The sequence below is a fragment of the Drosophila miranda genome, chromosome XL (genome assembly GCF_003369915.1).
Source record: "Drosophila miranda strain MSH22 chromosome XL, D.miranda_PacBio2.1, whole genome shotgun sequence".
NCBI lineage: Eukaryota > Metazoa > Arthropoda > Insecta > Diptera > Drosophilidae > Drosophila > Drosophila miranda.
In genome coordinates this window covers 18,716,990-18,731,337 of record NC_046673.1, presented here as the reverse complement: position 1 = coordinate 18,731,337, position 14,348 = coordinate 18,716,990, and the positions used below count along the sequence as shown (strand labels likewise).

General features: G+C 51.7%; 1 protein-coding gene across 1 annotated transcript; it reads right to left on the bottom strand.

Annotated features, from left to right (window-relative positions):
- Positions 1 to 2: 2 nt before the first annotated feature.
- LOC117191013 (mucin-2) lies at positions 3 to 14,302 on the bottom strand. The gene is made up of 3 exons (XM_033395991.1): positions 9,022 to 14,302; positions 6,985 to 8,748; positions 3 to 6,771 (listed from the first exon to the last, which is right to left on the bottom strand). The coding sequence occupies exons 1-3, from the start codon at positions 14,203 to 14,205 to the stop codon at positions 139 to 141; spliced, it is 13,581 nt and encodes a 4,526-aa protein (XP_033251882.1). The 5' UTR covers positions 14,206 to 14,302; the 3' UTR covers positions 3 to 138.
- Positions 14,303 to 14,348: the final 46 nt, after the last annotated feature.

The following is a 14,348-nucleotide window of genomic DNA, read 5'->3' as shown; positions in this document are numbered from 1 at the left end:
GCTACTTTTATCATACATCATCTCTACACCTGATGATCCTTTATTAAAACACAAATATGAATATTTACATTGATTAGGGCCTTAGATAACCTGTTCATTCCCTTAATTACTTAATTACCCTCCCCACCATCGGTCTGTCTATACAGCTGCCTCTGTCGTCGCTGGGGCCGCCGATCGGTCAACATCGAAGATGTTGAACGGTGGTAGTGAAGCAGTGGTGCGCCCAGTCGTGCTTGTGTTTGGTCCATCCGTCGTCCTCTCCGTTGTTCGCTCTGTCGTCTGAAGAGTCGTCGGCTTGGTTGTTGCATCTGTGGGTTTGGCAGTCGTTGTCTCTGATGGTTTCAGAGTCGTCGGCTTGGTTGTTGCATCTGTGGGTTTGGCAGTCGTTGTCTCTGATGGTTTCAGAGTCGTCGGCTTGGTTGTTGCATCTGTGGGTTTGGCAGTCGTTGTCTCTGATGGTTTCAGAGTCGTCGGCTTGGTTGTTGCATCTGTGGGTTTGGCAGTCGTTGTCTCTGATGTTTTCAGAGTCGTCGGCTTGGTTGTTGCATCTGTGGGTTTGGCAGTCGTTGTCTCTGATGGTTTCAGAGTCGTCGGCTTGGTTGTTGCATCTGTGGGTTTGGCAGTCGTTGTCCCTGATGGTTTCAGAGTCGTCGGCTTGGTTGTTGCATCTGTGGGTTTGGCAGTCGTTGTCTCTGATGGTTTCAGAGTCGTCGGCTTGGTTGTTGCATCTGTGGGTTTGGCAGTCGTTGTCTCTGATGGTTTCAGAGTCGTCGGCTTGGTTGTTGCATCTGTGGGTTTGGCAGTCGTTGTCCCTGATGGTTTCAGAGTCGTCGTCTTGGTTGTTGCATCTGTGGGTTTGGCAGTCGTTGTCTCTGATGTTTTCAGAGTCGTCGGCTTGGTTGTTGCATCTGTGGGTTTGGCAGTCGTTGTCTCTGATGGTTTCAGAGTCGTCGGCTTGGTTGTTGCATCTGTGGGTTTGGCAGTCGTTGTCCCTGATGGTTTCAGAGTCGTCGTCTTGGTTGTTGCATCTGTGGGTTTGGCAGTCGTTGTCTCTGATGGTTTTAGAGTCGTCCGCTTGGTTGTTGCATCTGTGGGTTTGGCAGTCGTTGTCCCTGATGGTTTCAGAGTCGTCGGCTTGGTTGTTGCATCTGTGGGTTTGGCAGTCGTTGTCTCTGATGGTTTCAGAGTCGTCGTCTTGGTTGTTGCATCTGTGGGTTTGGCAGTCGTTGTCTCTGATGGTTTCAGAGTCGTCGGCTTGGTTGTTGCATCTGTGGGTTTGGCAGTCGTTGTCTCTGATGGTTTCAGAGTCGTCGGCTTGGTTGTTGCATCTGTGGGTTTGGCAGTCGTTGTCTCTGATGGTTTCAGAGTCGTCGGCTTGGTTGTTGCATCTGTGGGTTTGGCAGTCGTTGTCTCTGATGGTTTCAGAGTCGTCGGCTTGGTTGTTGCATCTGTGGGTTTGGCAGTCGTTGTCTCTGATGGTTTCAGAGTCGTCGGCTTGGTTGTTGCATCTGTGGGTTTGGCAGTCGTTGTCTCTGATGGTTTCAGAGTCGTCGGCTTGGTTGTTGCATCTGTGGGTTTGGCAGTCGTTGTCTCTGATGGTTTCAGAGTCGTCGGCTTGGTTGTTGCATCTGTGGGTTTGGCAGTCGTTGTCCCTGATGGTTTCAGAGTCGTCGTCTTGGTTGTTGCATCTGTGGGTTTGGCAGTCGTTGTCTCTGATGGTTTTAGAGTCGTCCGCTTGGTTGTTGCATCTGTGGGCTTAGCAGTCGTTGTCTCTGATGGTTTCAGAGTCGTCGGCTTGGTTGTTGCATCTGTGGGTTTGGCAGTCGTTGTCTCTGATGTTTTCAGAGTCGTCGGCTTGGTTGTTGCATCTGTGGGTTTGGCAGTCGTTGTCTCTGATGTTTTCAGAGTCGTCGGCTTGGTTGTTGCATCTGTGGGTTTGGCAGTCGTTGTCTCTGATGGTTTCAGAGTCGTCGGCTTGGTTGTTGCATCTGTGGGTTTGGCAGTCGTTGTCTCTGATGTTTTCAGAGTCGTCGGCTTGGTTGTTGCATCTGTGGGTTTGGCAGTCGTTGTCTCTGATGGTTTTAGAGTCGTCGGCTTGGTTGTTGCATCTGTGGGCTTGGCAGTCGTTGTCTCTGATGGTTTCAGAGTCGTCGGCTTGGTTGTTGCATCTGTGGGCTTAGCAGTCGTTGTCTCTGATGGTTTCAGAGTAGTCGGCTTGGTTGTTGCATCTGTGGGCTTAGCAGTCGTTGTCTCTGATGGTTTCAGAGTCGTCCGCTTGGTTGTTGCATCTGTGGGTTTGGCAGTCGTTGTCTCTGATGGTTTCAGAGTCGTCGGCTTGGATGTTGCATCTGTGGGCTCAGCAGTCGTTGTCTCTGATGGTTTCAGAGTCGTCCGCTTGGTTGTTGCATCTGTGGGCTTAGCAGTCGTTGTCTCTGATGGTTTTAGAGTCGTCGGCTTGGTTGTTGCATCTGTGGGCTTAGCATTCGTTGTCTCTGATGGTTTTAGAGTCGTCCGCTTGGTTGTTGCATCTGTGGGCTTAACAGTCGTTGTCTCTGATGGTTTCAGAGTCGTCCGCTTGGTTGTTGCATCTGTGGGTTTGGCAGTCGTTGTCTCTGATGGTTTCAGAGTCGTCGGCTTGGTTGTTGCATCTGTGGGCTTAGCAGTCGTTGTCTCTGATGGTTTCAGAGTCGTCGGCTTGGTTGTTGCATCTGTGGGTTTGGCAGTCGTTGTCTCTGATGGTTTTAGAGTCGTCCGCTTGGTTGTTGCATCTGTGGGCTTATCAGTCGTTGTCTCTGATGGTTTCAGAGTCGTCCGCTTGGTTGTTGCATCTGTGGGTTTGGCAGTCGTTGTCTCTGATGGTTTTAGAGTCGTCGGCTTGGTTGTTGCATCTGTAGGCTTAGCAGTCGTTGTCTCTGTTGGTTTTAGAGTCGTCCGCTTGGTTGTTGCATCTGTGGGCTTAGCAGTCGTTGTCTCTGATGGTTTCAGAGTCGTCCGCTTGGTTGTTGCATCTGTGGGTTTGGCAGTCGTTGTCTCTGATGGTTTCAGAGTAGTCGGCTTGGTTGTTGCATCTGTGGGCTTAGCAGTCGTTGTCTCTGATGGTTTCAGAGTCGTCGGCTTGGTTGTTGCATCTGTGGGTTTGGCAGTCGTTGTCTCTGATGGTTTCAGAGTAGTCGGCTTGGTTGTTGCATCTGTGGGCTTAGCAGTCGTTGTCTCTGATGGTTTCAGAGTCGTCCGCTTGGTTGTTGCATCTGTGGGTTTGGCAGTCGTTGTCTCTGATGGTTTTAGAGTCGTCGGCTTGGTTGTTGCATCTGTGGGTTTGGCAGTCGTTGTCTCTGATGGTTTTAGAGTCGTCCGCTTGGTTGTTGCATCTGTGGGCTTAGCAGTCGTTGTCTCTGATGGTTTCAGAGTCGTCGGCTTGGTTGTTGCATCTGTGGGTTTGGCAGTCGTTGTCTCTGATGGTTTCAGAGTCGTCGGCTTGGTTGTTGCATCTGTGGGTTTGGCAGTCGTTGTCTCTGATGGTTTTAGAGTCGTCGGCTTGGTTGTTGCATCTGTGGGCTTAGCAGTCGTTGTCTCTGATGGTTTCAGAGTCGTCGGCTTGGTTGTTGCATCTGTGGGTTTGGCAGTCGTTGTCTCTGATGGTTTCAGAGTCGTCCGCTTGGTTGTTGCATCTGTGGGTTTGGCAGTCGTTGTCTCTGATGGTTTTAGAGTCGTCGGCTTGGTTGTTGCATCTGTGGGCTTAGCAGTCGTTGTCTCTGATGGTTTCAGAGTCGTCGGCTTGGTTGTTGCATCTGTGGGTTTGGCAGTCGTTGTCTCTGATGGTTTCAGAGTCGTCGGCTTGGTTGTTGCATCTGTGGGTTTGGCAGTCGTTGTCTCTGATGGTTTTAGGGTCGTCCGCTTGGTTGTTGCATCTGTGGGCTTGGCAGTCGTTGTCTCTGATGGTTTCAGAGTCGTCGGCTTGGTTGTTGCATCTGTGGGTTTGGCAGTCGTTGTCCCTGATGGTTTCAGAGTCGTCGGCTTGGTTGTTGCATCTGTGGGTTTGGCAGTCGTTGTCCCTGATGGTTTCAGAGTCGTCGGCTTGGTTGTTGCATCTGTGGGTTTGGCAGTCGTTGTCTCTGATGGTTTCAGAGTCGTCGGCTTGGTTGTTGCATCTGTAGGTTTGGCAGTCGTTGTCTCTGATGGTTTCAGAGTCGTCGGCTTGGTTGTTGCATCTGTGGGTTTTGCAGTCGTTGTCTCTGATGGTTTCAGAGTCGTCGGCTTGGTTGTTGCATCTGTGGGTTTGGCAGTCGTTGTCTCTGATGGTTTCAGAGTCGTCGGCTTAGTTGTTGCATCTGTGGGCTTAGCAGTCGTTGTCTCTGATGGTTTCAGAGTCGTCGGCTTGGTTGTTGCTTCTGTGGGTTTGGCAGTCGTTGTCTCTGATGGTTTCAGAGTCGTCGGCTTGGTTGTTGCATCTGTGGGTTTGGCAGTCGTTGTCTCTGATGGTTTCAGAGTCGTCGGCTTGGTTGTTGCATCTGTGGGTTTGGCAGTCGTTGCCTCTGATGGTTTCAGAGTCGTCGGCTTGGTTGTTGCATCTGTGGGCTTGGCAGTCGTTGTCTCTGATGGTTTCAGAGTCGTCGGCTTGGTTGTTGCATCTGTGGGTTTGGCAGTCGTTGTCTCTGATGGTTTCAGAGTCGTCGGCTTGGTTGTTGCATCTGTGGGTTTGGCAGTCGTTGTCTCTGATGGTTTCAGAGTCGTCGGCTTGGTTGTTGCATCTGTGGGTTTGGCAGTCGTTGTCCCTGATGGTTTCAGAGTCGTCGGCTTGGTTGTTGCATCTGTGGGTTTGGCAGTCGTTGTCTCTGATGGTTTCAGAGTCGTCGGCTTGGTTGTTGCATCTGTGGGCTTAGCAGTCGTTGTCTCTGATGGTTTCAGAGTCGTCGGCTTGGTTGTTGCATCTGTGGGTTTGGCAGTCGTTGTCTCTGATGGTTTCAGAGTCGTCGGCTTGGTTGTTGCATCTGTGGGTTTGGCAGTCGTTGTCTCTGATGGTTTCAGAGTCGTCGGCTTGGTTGTTGCATCTGTGGGTTTGGCAGTCGTTGTCTCTGATGGTTTCAGAGTCGTCGGCTTGGTTGTTGCATCTGTGGGTTTGGCAGTCGTTGTCTCTGATGGTTTCAGAGTCGTCGGCTTGGTTGTTGCATCTGTGGGCTTGGCAGTCGTTGTCTCTGATGGTTTCAGAGTCGTCGGCTTGGTTGTTGCATCTGTGGGTTTGGCAGTCGTTGTCTCTGATGGTTTCAGAGTCGTCGGCTTGGTTGTTGCATCTGTGGGCTTGGCAGTCGTTGTCTCTGATGGTTTCAGAGTCGTCGGCTTGGTTGTTGCATCTGCGGGCTTGGCAGTCGTTGTCTCTGATGGTTTCAGAGTTGTCGGCTTGGTTGTTGCATCTGTGGGTTTGGCAGTCGTTGTCTCTGATGGTTTCAGAGTCGTCGGCTTGGTTGTTGCATCTGCGGGTTTGGCAGTCGTTGTCTCTGATGGTTTCAGAGTCGTCGGCTTGGTTGTTGCATCTGTGGGCTTGGCAGTCGTTGTCTCTGATGGTTTCAGAGTCGTCGGCTTGGTTGTTGCATCTGTGGGTTTGGCAGTCGTTGTCTCTGATGGTTTCAGAGTCGTCGGCTTGGTTGTTGCATCTGTGGGTTTGGCAGTCGTTGTCTCTGATGGTTTCAGAGTCGTCGGCTTGGTTGTTGCATCTGCGGGTTTGGCAGTCGTTGTGTCTGATGGTTTCAGAGTCGTCGGCTTGGTTGTTGCATCTGTGGGCTTGGCAGTCGTTGTCTCTGATGGTGTCAGAGTCGTCGGCTTGGTTGTTGCATCTGTGGGCTTAGCAGTGGTTGTCTCTGATGGTTTCAGAGTCGTCGGCTTGGTTGTTGCATCTGTGGGTTTGGCAGTCGTTGTCTCTGATGGTTTCAGAGTCGTCGGCTTGGTTGTTGCATCTGTGGGTTTGGCAGTCGTTGTCTCTGATGGTTTCAGAGTCGTCGGCTTAGTTGTTGCATCTGTGGGCTTAGCAGTCGTTGTCTCTGATGGTTTTAGAGTCGTCGGCTTGGTTGTTGCATCTGTGGGTTTGGCAGTCGTTGTCTCTGATGGTTTCAGAGTCGTCGGCTTGGTTGTTGCATCTGTGGGCTTAGAAGTCGTTGTCTCTGATGGTTTCAGAGTCGTCGGCTTGGTTGTTGCATCTGTAGGTTTGGCAGTCGTTGTCCCTGATGGTTTCAGAGTCGTCGGCTTGGTTGTTGCATCTGTGGGTTTGGCAGTCGTTGTCTCTGATGGTTTCAGAGTCGTCGGTTTGGTTGTTGCATCTGTGGGCTTAGCAGTCGTTGTCTCTGATGGTTTCAGAGTCGTCGGCTTGGTTGTTGCATCTGTGGGCTTGGCAGTGGTTGTCTCTGATGGTTTCAGAGTCGTCGGCTTGGTTGTTGCATCTGTGGGTTTGGCAGTCGTTGTCTCTGATGGTTTCAGAGTCGTCGGCTTGGTTGTTGCATCTGTGGGCTTGGCAGTCGTTGTCTCTAATGGTTTCAGAGTCGTCGGCTTGGTTGTTGCATCTGTGGGTTTGGCAGTCGTTGTCTCTGATGGTTTCAGAGTCGTCGGCTTGGTTGTTGCATCTGTGGGTTTGGCAGTCGTTGTCTCTGATGGTTTCAGAGTCGTCGGCTTAGTTGTTGCATCTGTGGGTTTGGCAGTCGTTGTCTCTGATGGTTTCAGAGTCGTCGGCTTGGTTGTTGCATCTGTGGGCTTAGCAGTCGTTGTCTCTGATGGGTTCAGAGTCGTCGGCTTGGTTGTTGCATCTGTGGGTTTGGCAGTCGTTGTCTCTGATGGTTTCAGAGTCGTCGGCTTGGTTGTTGCATCTGTGGGTTTGGCAGTCGTTGTCCCTGATGGTTTCAGAGTCGTCGGCTTGGTTGTTGCATCTGTGGGTTTGGCAGTCGTTGTCTCTGATGGTTTCAGAGTCGTCGGCTTGGTTGTTGCATCTGCGGGTTTGGCAGTCGTTGTGTCTGATGGTTTCAGAGTCGTCGGCTTGGTTGTTGCATCTGTGGGCTTGGCAGTCGTTGTCTCTGATGGTTTCAGAGTCGTCGGCTTGGTTGTTGCATCTGTGGGCTTAGCAGTCGTTGTCTCTGATGGTTTCAGAGTCGTCGGCTTGGTTGTTGCATCTGTGGGTTTGGCAGTCGTTGTCTCTGATGGTTTCAGAGTCGTCGGCTTGGTTGTTGCATCTGTGGGCTTGGCAGTTGTTGTCTCTGATGGTTTCAGAGTCGTCGGCTTAGTTGTTGCATCTGTGGGCTTAGCAGTCGTTGTCTCTGATGGTTTTAGAGTCGTCGGCTTGGTTGTTGCATCTGTGGGTTTGGCGGTCGTTGTCTCTGATGGTTTCAGAGTCGTCGGCTTGGTTGTTGCATCTGTGGGCTTAGAAGTCGTTGTCTCTGATGGTTTCAGAGTCGTCGGCTTGGTTGTTGCATCTGTAGGTTTGGCAGTCGTTGTCCCTGATGGTTTCAGAGTCGTCGGCTTGGTTGTTGCATCTGTGGGTTTGGCAGTCGTTGTCTCTGATGGTTTCAGAGTCGTCGGCTTGGTTGTTGCATCTGTGGGTTTGGCAGTCGTTGTCTCTGATGGTTTCAGAGTCGTCGGCTTGGTTGTTGCATCTGTGGGTTTGGCAGTCGTTGTCCCTGATGGTTTCAGAGTCGTCGGCTTGGTTGTTGCATCTGTGGGTTTGGCAGTCGTTGTCTCTGATGGTTTCAGAGTCGTCGGCTTGGTTGTTGCATCTGTGGGCTTAGCAGGCGTTGTCTCTGATGGTTTCAGAGTCGTCGGCTTGGTTGTTGCATCTGTGGGTTTGGCAGTCGTTGTCTCTGATGGTTTCAGAGTCGTCGGCTTGGTTGTTGCATCTGTGGGTTTGGCAGTCGTTGTCTCTGATGGTTTCAGAGTCGTCGGCTTAGTTGTTGCATCTGTGGGTTTGGCAGTCGTTGTCTCTGATGGTTTCAGAGTCGTCGGCTTGGTTGTTGCATCTGTGGGCTTAGCAGTCGTTGTCTCTGATGGGTTCAGAGTCGTCGGCTTGGTTGTTGCATCTGTGGGTTTGGCAGTCGTTGTCTCTGATGGTTTCAGAGTCGTCGGCTTGGTTGTTGCATCTGTGGGTTTGGCAGTCGTTGTCCCTGATGGTTTCAGAGTCGTCGGCTTGGTTGTTGCATCTGTGGGTTTGGCAGTCGTTGTCTCTGATGGTTTCAGAGTCGTCGGCTTGGTTGTTGCATCTGTGGGCTTAGCAGGCGTTGTCTCTGATGGTTTCAGAGTCGTCGGCTTGGTTGTTGCATCTGTGGGTTTGGCAGTCGTTGTCTCTGATGGTTTCAGAGTCGTCGGCTTGGTTGTTGCATCTGTGGGTTTGGCAGTCGTTGTCTCTGATGGTTTCAGAGTCGTCGGCTTGGTTGTTGCATCTGTGGGTTTGGCAGTCGTTGTCTCTGATGGTTTCAGAGTCGTCGGCTTGGTTGTTGCATCTGTGGGCTTAGCAGTCGTTGTCTCTGATGGGTTCAGAGTCGTCGGCTTGGTTGTTGCATCTGTGGGTTTGGCAGTCGTTGTCTCTGATGGTTTCAGAGTCGTCGGCTTGGTTGTATCTGTGGGTCTGGCAGTCGTTGTCTCTGATGGTTTCAGAGTCGTCGGCTTGGTTGTTGCATCTGTGGGCTTAGCAGTCGTTGTCTCTGATGGTTTCAGAGTCGTCGGCTTGGTTGTTGCATCTGTGGGTTTGGCAGTCGTTGTCTCTGATGGTTTCAGAGTCGTCGGCTTGGTTGTTGCATCTGTGGGTTTGGCAGTCGTTGTCCCTGATGGTTTCAGAGTCGTCGTCTTGGTTGTTGCATCTGTGGGTTTGGCAGTCGTTGTCTCTGATGGTTTCAGAGTCGTCGGCTTGGTTGTTGCATCTGTGGGCTTAGCAGGCGTTGTCTCTGATGGTTTCAGAGTCGTCGGCTTGGTTGTTGCATCTGTGGGTTTGGCAGTCGTTGTCTCTGATGGTTTCAGAGTCGTCGGCTTGGTTGTTGCATCTGTGGGTTTGGCAGTCGTTGTCTCTGATGGTTTCAGAGTCGTCGGCTTGGCTGTTGCATCTGTGGGCTTAGCAGTCGTTGTCTCTGATGGTTTCAGAGTCGTCGGCTTGGTTGTTGCATCTGTGGGTTTGGCAGTCGTTGTCTCAGATGGTTTCAGAGTCGTCGGGATGGTTGTTGCATCTGTGGGCTTAGCAGTCGTTGTCTCTGATGGTTTCAGAGTCGTCGGCTTGGTTGTTGCATCTGTGGGCTTAGCAGTCGTTGTCTCTGATGGTTTCAGAGTCGTCGGCTTTGTTGTTGCATCTGTGGGTTTGGCAGTCGTTGTCTCTGATGGTTTCAGAGTCGTCGGCTTGGTTGTTGCATCTGTGGGCTTAGCAGTCGTTGTCTCTGATGGTTTCAGAGTCGTCGGCTTGGTTGTTGCATCTGTGGGTTTGGCAGTCGTTGTCTCTGATGGTTTCAGAGTCGTCGGCTTGGTTGTTCCATCTGTGGGCTTAGCAGTCGTTGTCTCTGATGGTTTCAGAGTCGTCGGCTTGGTTGTTGCATCTGTGGGTTTGGCAGTCGTTGTCTCTGATGGTTTCAGAGTCGTCGGCGTGGTTGTTGCATCTGTGGGTTTGACAGTCGTTGTCTCTGATGGTTTCAGAGTCGTCGGCTTGGTTGTTGCATCTGTGGGTTTGGCAGTCGTTGTCTCTGATGGTTTCAGAGTCGTCGGCTTGGTTGTTGCATCTGTGGGTTTGGCAGTCGTTGTCTCTGATGGTTTCAGAGTCGTCGGCTTGGTTGTTGCATCTGTGGGCTTAGCAGTCGTTGTCTCTGATGGTTTCAGAGTCGTCGGGATGGTTGTTGCATCTGTGGGTTTGGTAGTCGTTGTCTCTGATGGTTTCAGAGTCGTCGGCTTGGTTGTTGCATCTGTGGGTTTGGCAGTCGTTGTCTCTGATGGTTTCAGAGTCGTCGGCTTGGTTGTTGCATCTGTAGGCTTAGCAGTCGTTGTCTCTGATGGTTTCAGAGTCGTCAGCTTGGTTGTTGCATCTGTGGGTTTGGCAGTCGTTGTCTCTGATGGTTTCAGAGTCGTGGGCTTGGTTGTTGCATCTGTGGGTTTGGCAGTCGTTGTCTCAGATGGTTTCAGAGTCGTCGGGATGGTTGTTGCATCTGTGGGCTTAGCAGTCGTTGTCTCTGATGGTTTCAGAGTCGTCGGCTTGGTTGTTGCATCTGTGGGCTTAGCAGTCGTTGTCTCTGATGGTTTCAGAGTCGTCGGCTTGGTTGTTGCATCTGTGGGTTTGGCAGTCGTTGTCTCTGATGGTTTCAGAGTCGTCGGCTTGGTTGTTGCATCTGTGGGCCTAGCAGTCGTTGTCTCTGATGGTTTCAGAGTCGTCGGCTTGGTTGTTGCATCTGTGGGTTTGGCAGTCGTTGTCTCTGATGGTTTCAGAGTCGTCGGCTTGGTTGTTGCATCTGTGGGTTTGGCAGTCGTTGTCTCTGATGGTTTCAGAGTCGTCGGCTTGGTTGTTGCATCTGTGGGCTTAGCAGTCGTTGTCTCTGATGGTTTCAGAGTCGTCGGCTTGGTTGTTGCATCTGTGGGTTTGGCAGTCGTTGTCTCTGATGGTTTCAGAGTCGTCGGCTTGGTTGTTGCATCTGTGGGCTTAGCAGTCGTTGTCTCTGATGGTTTCAGAGTCGTCGGCTTGGTTGTTGCATCTGTGGGCTTAGCAGTCGTTGTCTCTGATGGTTTCAGAGTCGTCGGCTTGGTTGTTGCATCTGTGGGCTTAGAAGTCGTTGTCTCTGATGGTTTCAGAGTCGTCGGCTTGGTTGTTGCATCTGTGGGCTTAGCAGTCGTTGTCTCTGATGGTTTCAGAGTCGTCGGCTTGGTTGTTGCATCTGTGGGTTTGGCAGTCGTTGTCTCTGATGGTTTCAGAGTCGTCGGCTTGGTTGTTGCATCTGTGGGCTTAGCAGTCGTTGTCTCTGATGGTTTCAGAGTCGTCGGCTTGGTTGTTGCATCTGTGGGTTTGGCAGTCGTTGTCTCTGATGGTTTCAGAGTCGTCGGCTTGGTTGTTGCATCTGTGGGCTTAGCAGTCGTTGTCTCTGATGGTTTCAGAGTCGTCGGCTTGGTTGTTGCATCTGTGGGCTTAGCAGTCGTTGTCTCTGATGGTTTCAGAGTCGTCGGCTTGGTTGTTGCATCTGTGGGTTTGGCAGTCGTTGTCTCTGATGGTTTCAGAGTCGTCGGCTTGGTTGTTGCATCTGTGGGCTTAGAAGTCGTTGTCTCTGATGGTTTCAGAGTCGTCGGCTTGGTTGTTGCATCTGTGGGCTTGGCAGTCGTTGTCTCTGATGGTTTCAGAGTCGTCGGCTTGGTTGTTGCATCTGTGGGTTTGGCAGTCGTTGTCTCTGATGGTTTCAGAGTCGTCGGCTTGTTTGTTGCATCTGTGGGCTTAGCAGTCGTTGTCTCTGATGGTTTCAGAGTCGTCGGCTTGGTTGTTGCATCTGTAGGTTTGACAGTCGTTGTCTCTGATGGTTTCAGAGTCGTCGGCTTGGTTGTTGTATCTGTGGGCTTAGCAGTCGTTGTCTCTGATGGTTTCAGAGTCGTCGGCTTGGTTGTTGCATCTGTGGGTTTGGCAGTCGTTGTCTCTGATGGTTTCAGAGTCGTCGGCTTGGTTGTTGCATCTGTGGGTTTGGCAGTCGTTGTCTCTGATGGTTTCAGAGTCGTCGGCTTGGTTGTTGCATCTGTGGGCTTAGCAGTCGTTGTCTCTGATGGTTTCAGAGTCGTCGGCTTAGTTGTTGCATCTGTGGGCTTGGCAGTCGTTGTCTCTGATGGTTTCAGAGTCGTCGGCTTGGTTGTTGCATCTGTGGGCTTGGCAGTCGTTGTCTCTGATGGTTTCAGAGTCGTCGGCTTGGTTGTTGCATCTGTGGGTTTGGCAGTCGATGTCTCTGATGGTTTCAGAGTCGTCGGCTTGGTTGTTGCATCTGTGGGCTTGGCAGTCGTTGTCTCTGATGGTTTCAGAGTCGTCGGCTTGGTTGTTGCATCTGTGGGTTTGGCAGTCGTTGTCTCTGATGGTTTCAGAGTCGTCGGCTTGGTTGTTGCATCTGTGGGTTTGGCAGTCGTTGTCTCTGATGGTTTCAGAGTCGTCGGCTTGGCTGTTGCATCTGTGGGCTTAGCAGTCGTTGTCTCTGATGGTTTCAGAGTCGTCGGCTTGGTTGTTGCATCTGTGGGCTTAGCAGTCGTTGTCTCTGATGGTTTCAGAGTCGTCGGCTTGGTTGTTGCATCTGTGGGTTTGGCAGTCGTTGTCTCTGATGGTTTCAGAGTCGTCGGCTTGGTTGTTGCATCTGTGGGCTTGGCAGTCGTTGTCTCTGATGGTTTCAGAGTCGTCGGCTTGGTTGTTGCATCTGTGGGTTTGGCAGTCGTTGTCTCTGATGGTTTCAGAGTCGTCGGCTTGGTTGTTGCATCTGTGGGTTTGGCAGTCGTTGTCTCTGATGGTTTCAGAGTCGTCGGCTTGGTTGTTGCATCTGTGGGTTTGGCAGTCGTTGTCTCTGATGGTTTCAGAGTCGTCGGTTTGGTTGTTGCATCTGTAGGTTTGGCAGTCGTTGTCTCTGATGGTTTCAGAGTCGTCGGCTTGTTTGTTGCATCTGTGGGCTTAGCAGTCGTTGTCTCTGATGGTTTCAGAGTCGTCGGCTTGGTTGTTGCATCTGTAGGTTTGGCAGTCGTTGTCTCTGATGGTTTCAGAGTCGTCGGCTTGGTTGTTGTATCTGTGGGCTTAGCAGTCGTTGTATCTGATGGTTTCAGAGTCGTCGGCTTGGTTGTTGCATCTGTGGGCTTAGCAGTCGTTGTCTCTGATGGTTTCAGAGTCGTTGGCTTGGTTGTTGCATCTGTGGGTTTGGCAGTCGTTGTCTCTGATGGTTTCAGAGTCGTCGGCTTGGTTGTTGCATCTGTGGGCTTAGCAGTCGTTGTCTCTGATGGTTTCAGAGTCGTCGGCTTGGTTGTTGCATCTGTGGGCTTAGCAGTCGTTGTCTCTGATGTTTTCAGAGTCGTCGGCTTAGTTGTTGCATCTGTGGGCTTAGCAGTCGTTGTCTCTGATGGTTTCAGAGTCGTCGGCTTGGTTGTTGCATCTGTGGGTTTGGCAGTCGTTGTATCTGATGGTTTCAGAGTCGTCGGCTTGGTTGTTGCATCTGTGGGCTTAGCAGTCGTTGTCTCTGATGGTTTCAGAGTCGTCGGCTTGGTTGTTGCATCTGTGGGTTTGGCAGTCGTTGTCTCTGATGGTTTCAGAGTCGTCGGCTTAGTTGTTGCATCTGTGGGCTTAGCAGTCGTTGTCTCTGATGGTTTCAGAGTCGTCGGCTTGGTTGTTGCATCTGTGGGTTTGGCAGTCGTTGTCTCTGATGGTTTCAGAGTCGTCGGCTTGGTTGTTGCATCTGTGGGTTTGGCAGTCGTTGTCTCTGATGGTTTTAGAGTCGTCGGCTTGGTTGTTGCATCTGTGGGTTTGGCAGTCGTTGTATCTGATGGTTTCAGAGTCGTCGGCTTGGTTGTTGCATCTGTGGGCTTAGCAGTCGTTGTCTCTGATGGTTTCAGAGTCGTCGGCTTGGTTGTTGCATCTGTGGGCTTAGCAGTCGTTGTCTCTGATGGTTTCAGAGTCGTCGGCTTGGTTGTTGCATCTGTGGGTTTGGCAGTCGTTGTCTCTGATGGTTTCAGAGTCGTCGGCTTGGTTGTTGCATCTGTGGGTTTGGCAGTCGTTGTCTCTGATGGTTTCACAGTCGTCGGCTTGGTTGTTGCATCTGTGGGCTTTGCAGTCGTTGGCTGTGTTGGTGTCGGAGTCGTGGTCTTATGGGTTGTCTTTATTGTGGTTTCGAATGTTGGCTTGGGGGTGGTAGCCCTGCTTGTCGTGGGACCTGGCCCGCAGTCGTGCGGAGTTGTCGTGCTGTGTCCGCAGTCACTGGACGGGGTGGTTGGGAATGGGGTGCCACAGTGGTGTGGTGTTGTCGTGTCGTGCGGGCAAGGTGTCTTTGTGGGCGCTGGACTGGTGATCCTGTGCTCGCAGGCCGGCGTGGTGGGATGCTGCTTGCAGGGTGGCTGCGGCGGCCTTAGGGTAGTGGTGCTGGTCTTATTATTGCAGGGATTACGGAAGTGGAGCAAAATCTCGTTCGGCTTCGCGCCCGGAACGATGCGAATGTGTGGCCCGAAGAGGGTAAAGGCGGCTGTGGTGGCCGCCAGAAGGCAAATGACGAACAGTTGCATCTTGTCAACGTGTTGCTGCCTTTTGCTTTTGCCAGCGTTTATCCTGTGTCCTGTATCCTGTTTGGCGGGCGATCCGTGCACTCGAGCGACACCCTCGATACTGAGCTTTCCCGCCCACACAGATACCATATTTAAGGGTTTAC

Excerpts from the sequence above, each read along its gene's own strand:
- LOC117191013 (XM_033395991.1), bottom strand. The coding sequence starts at position 14,205 with ATGCAACTGTTCGTCATTTGCCTTCTGGCGGCCACCACAGCCGCCTTT. Across the intron at positions 8,749-9,021 it reads TGAAACCATCAGAGACAACG|ACGACTCTGAAACCATCAGA; the intron begins ACTGCCAAACCC and ends ACAACCAAGCCG. Across the intron at positions 6,772-6,984 it reads TGAAACCATCAGACACAACG|ACGACTCTGAACCCATCAGA; the intron begins ACTGCCAAACCC and ends ACAACCAAGCCG.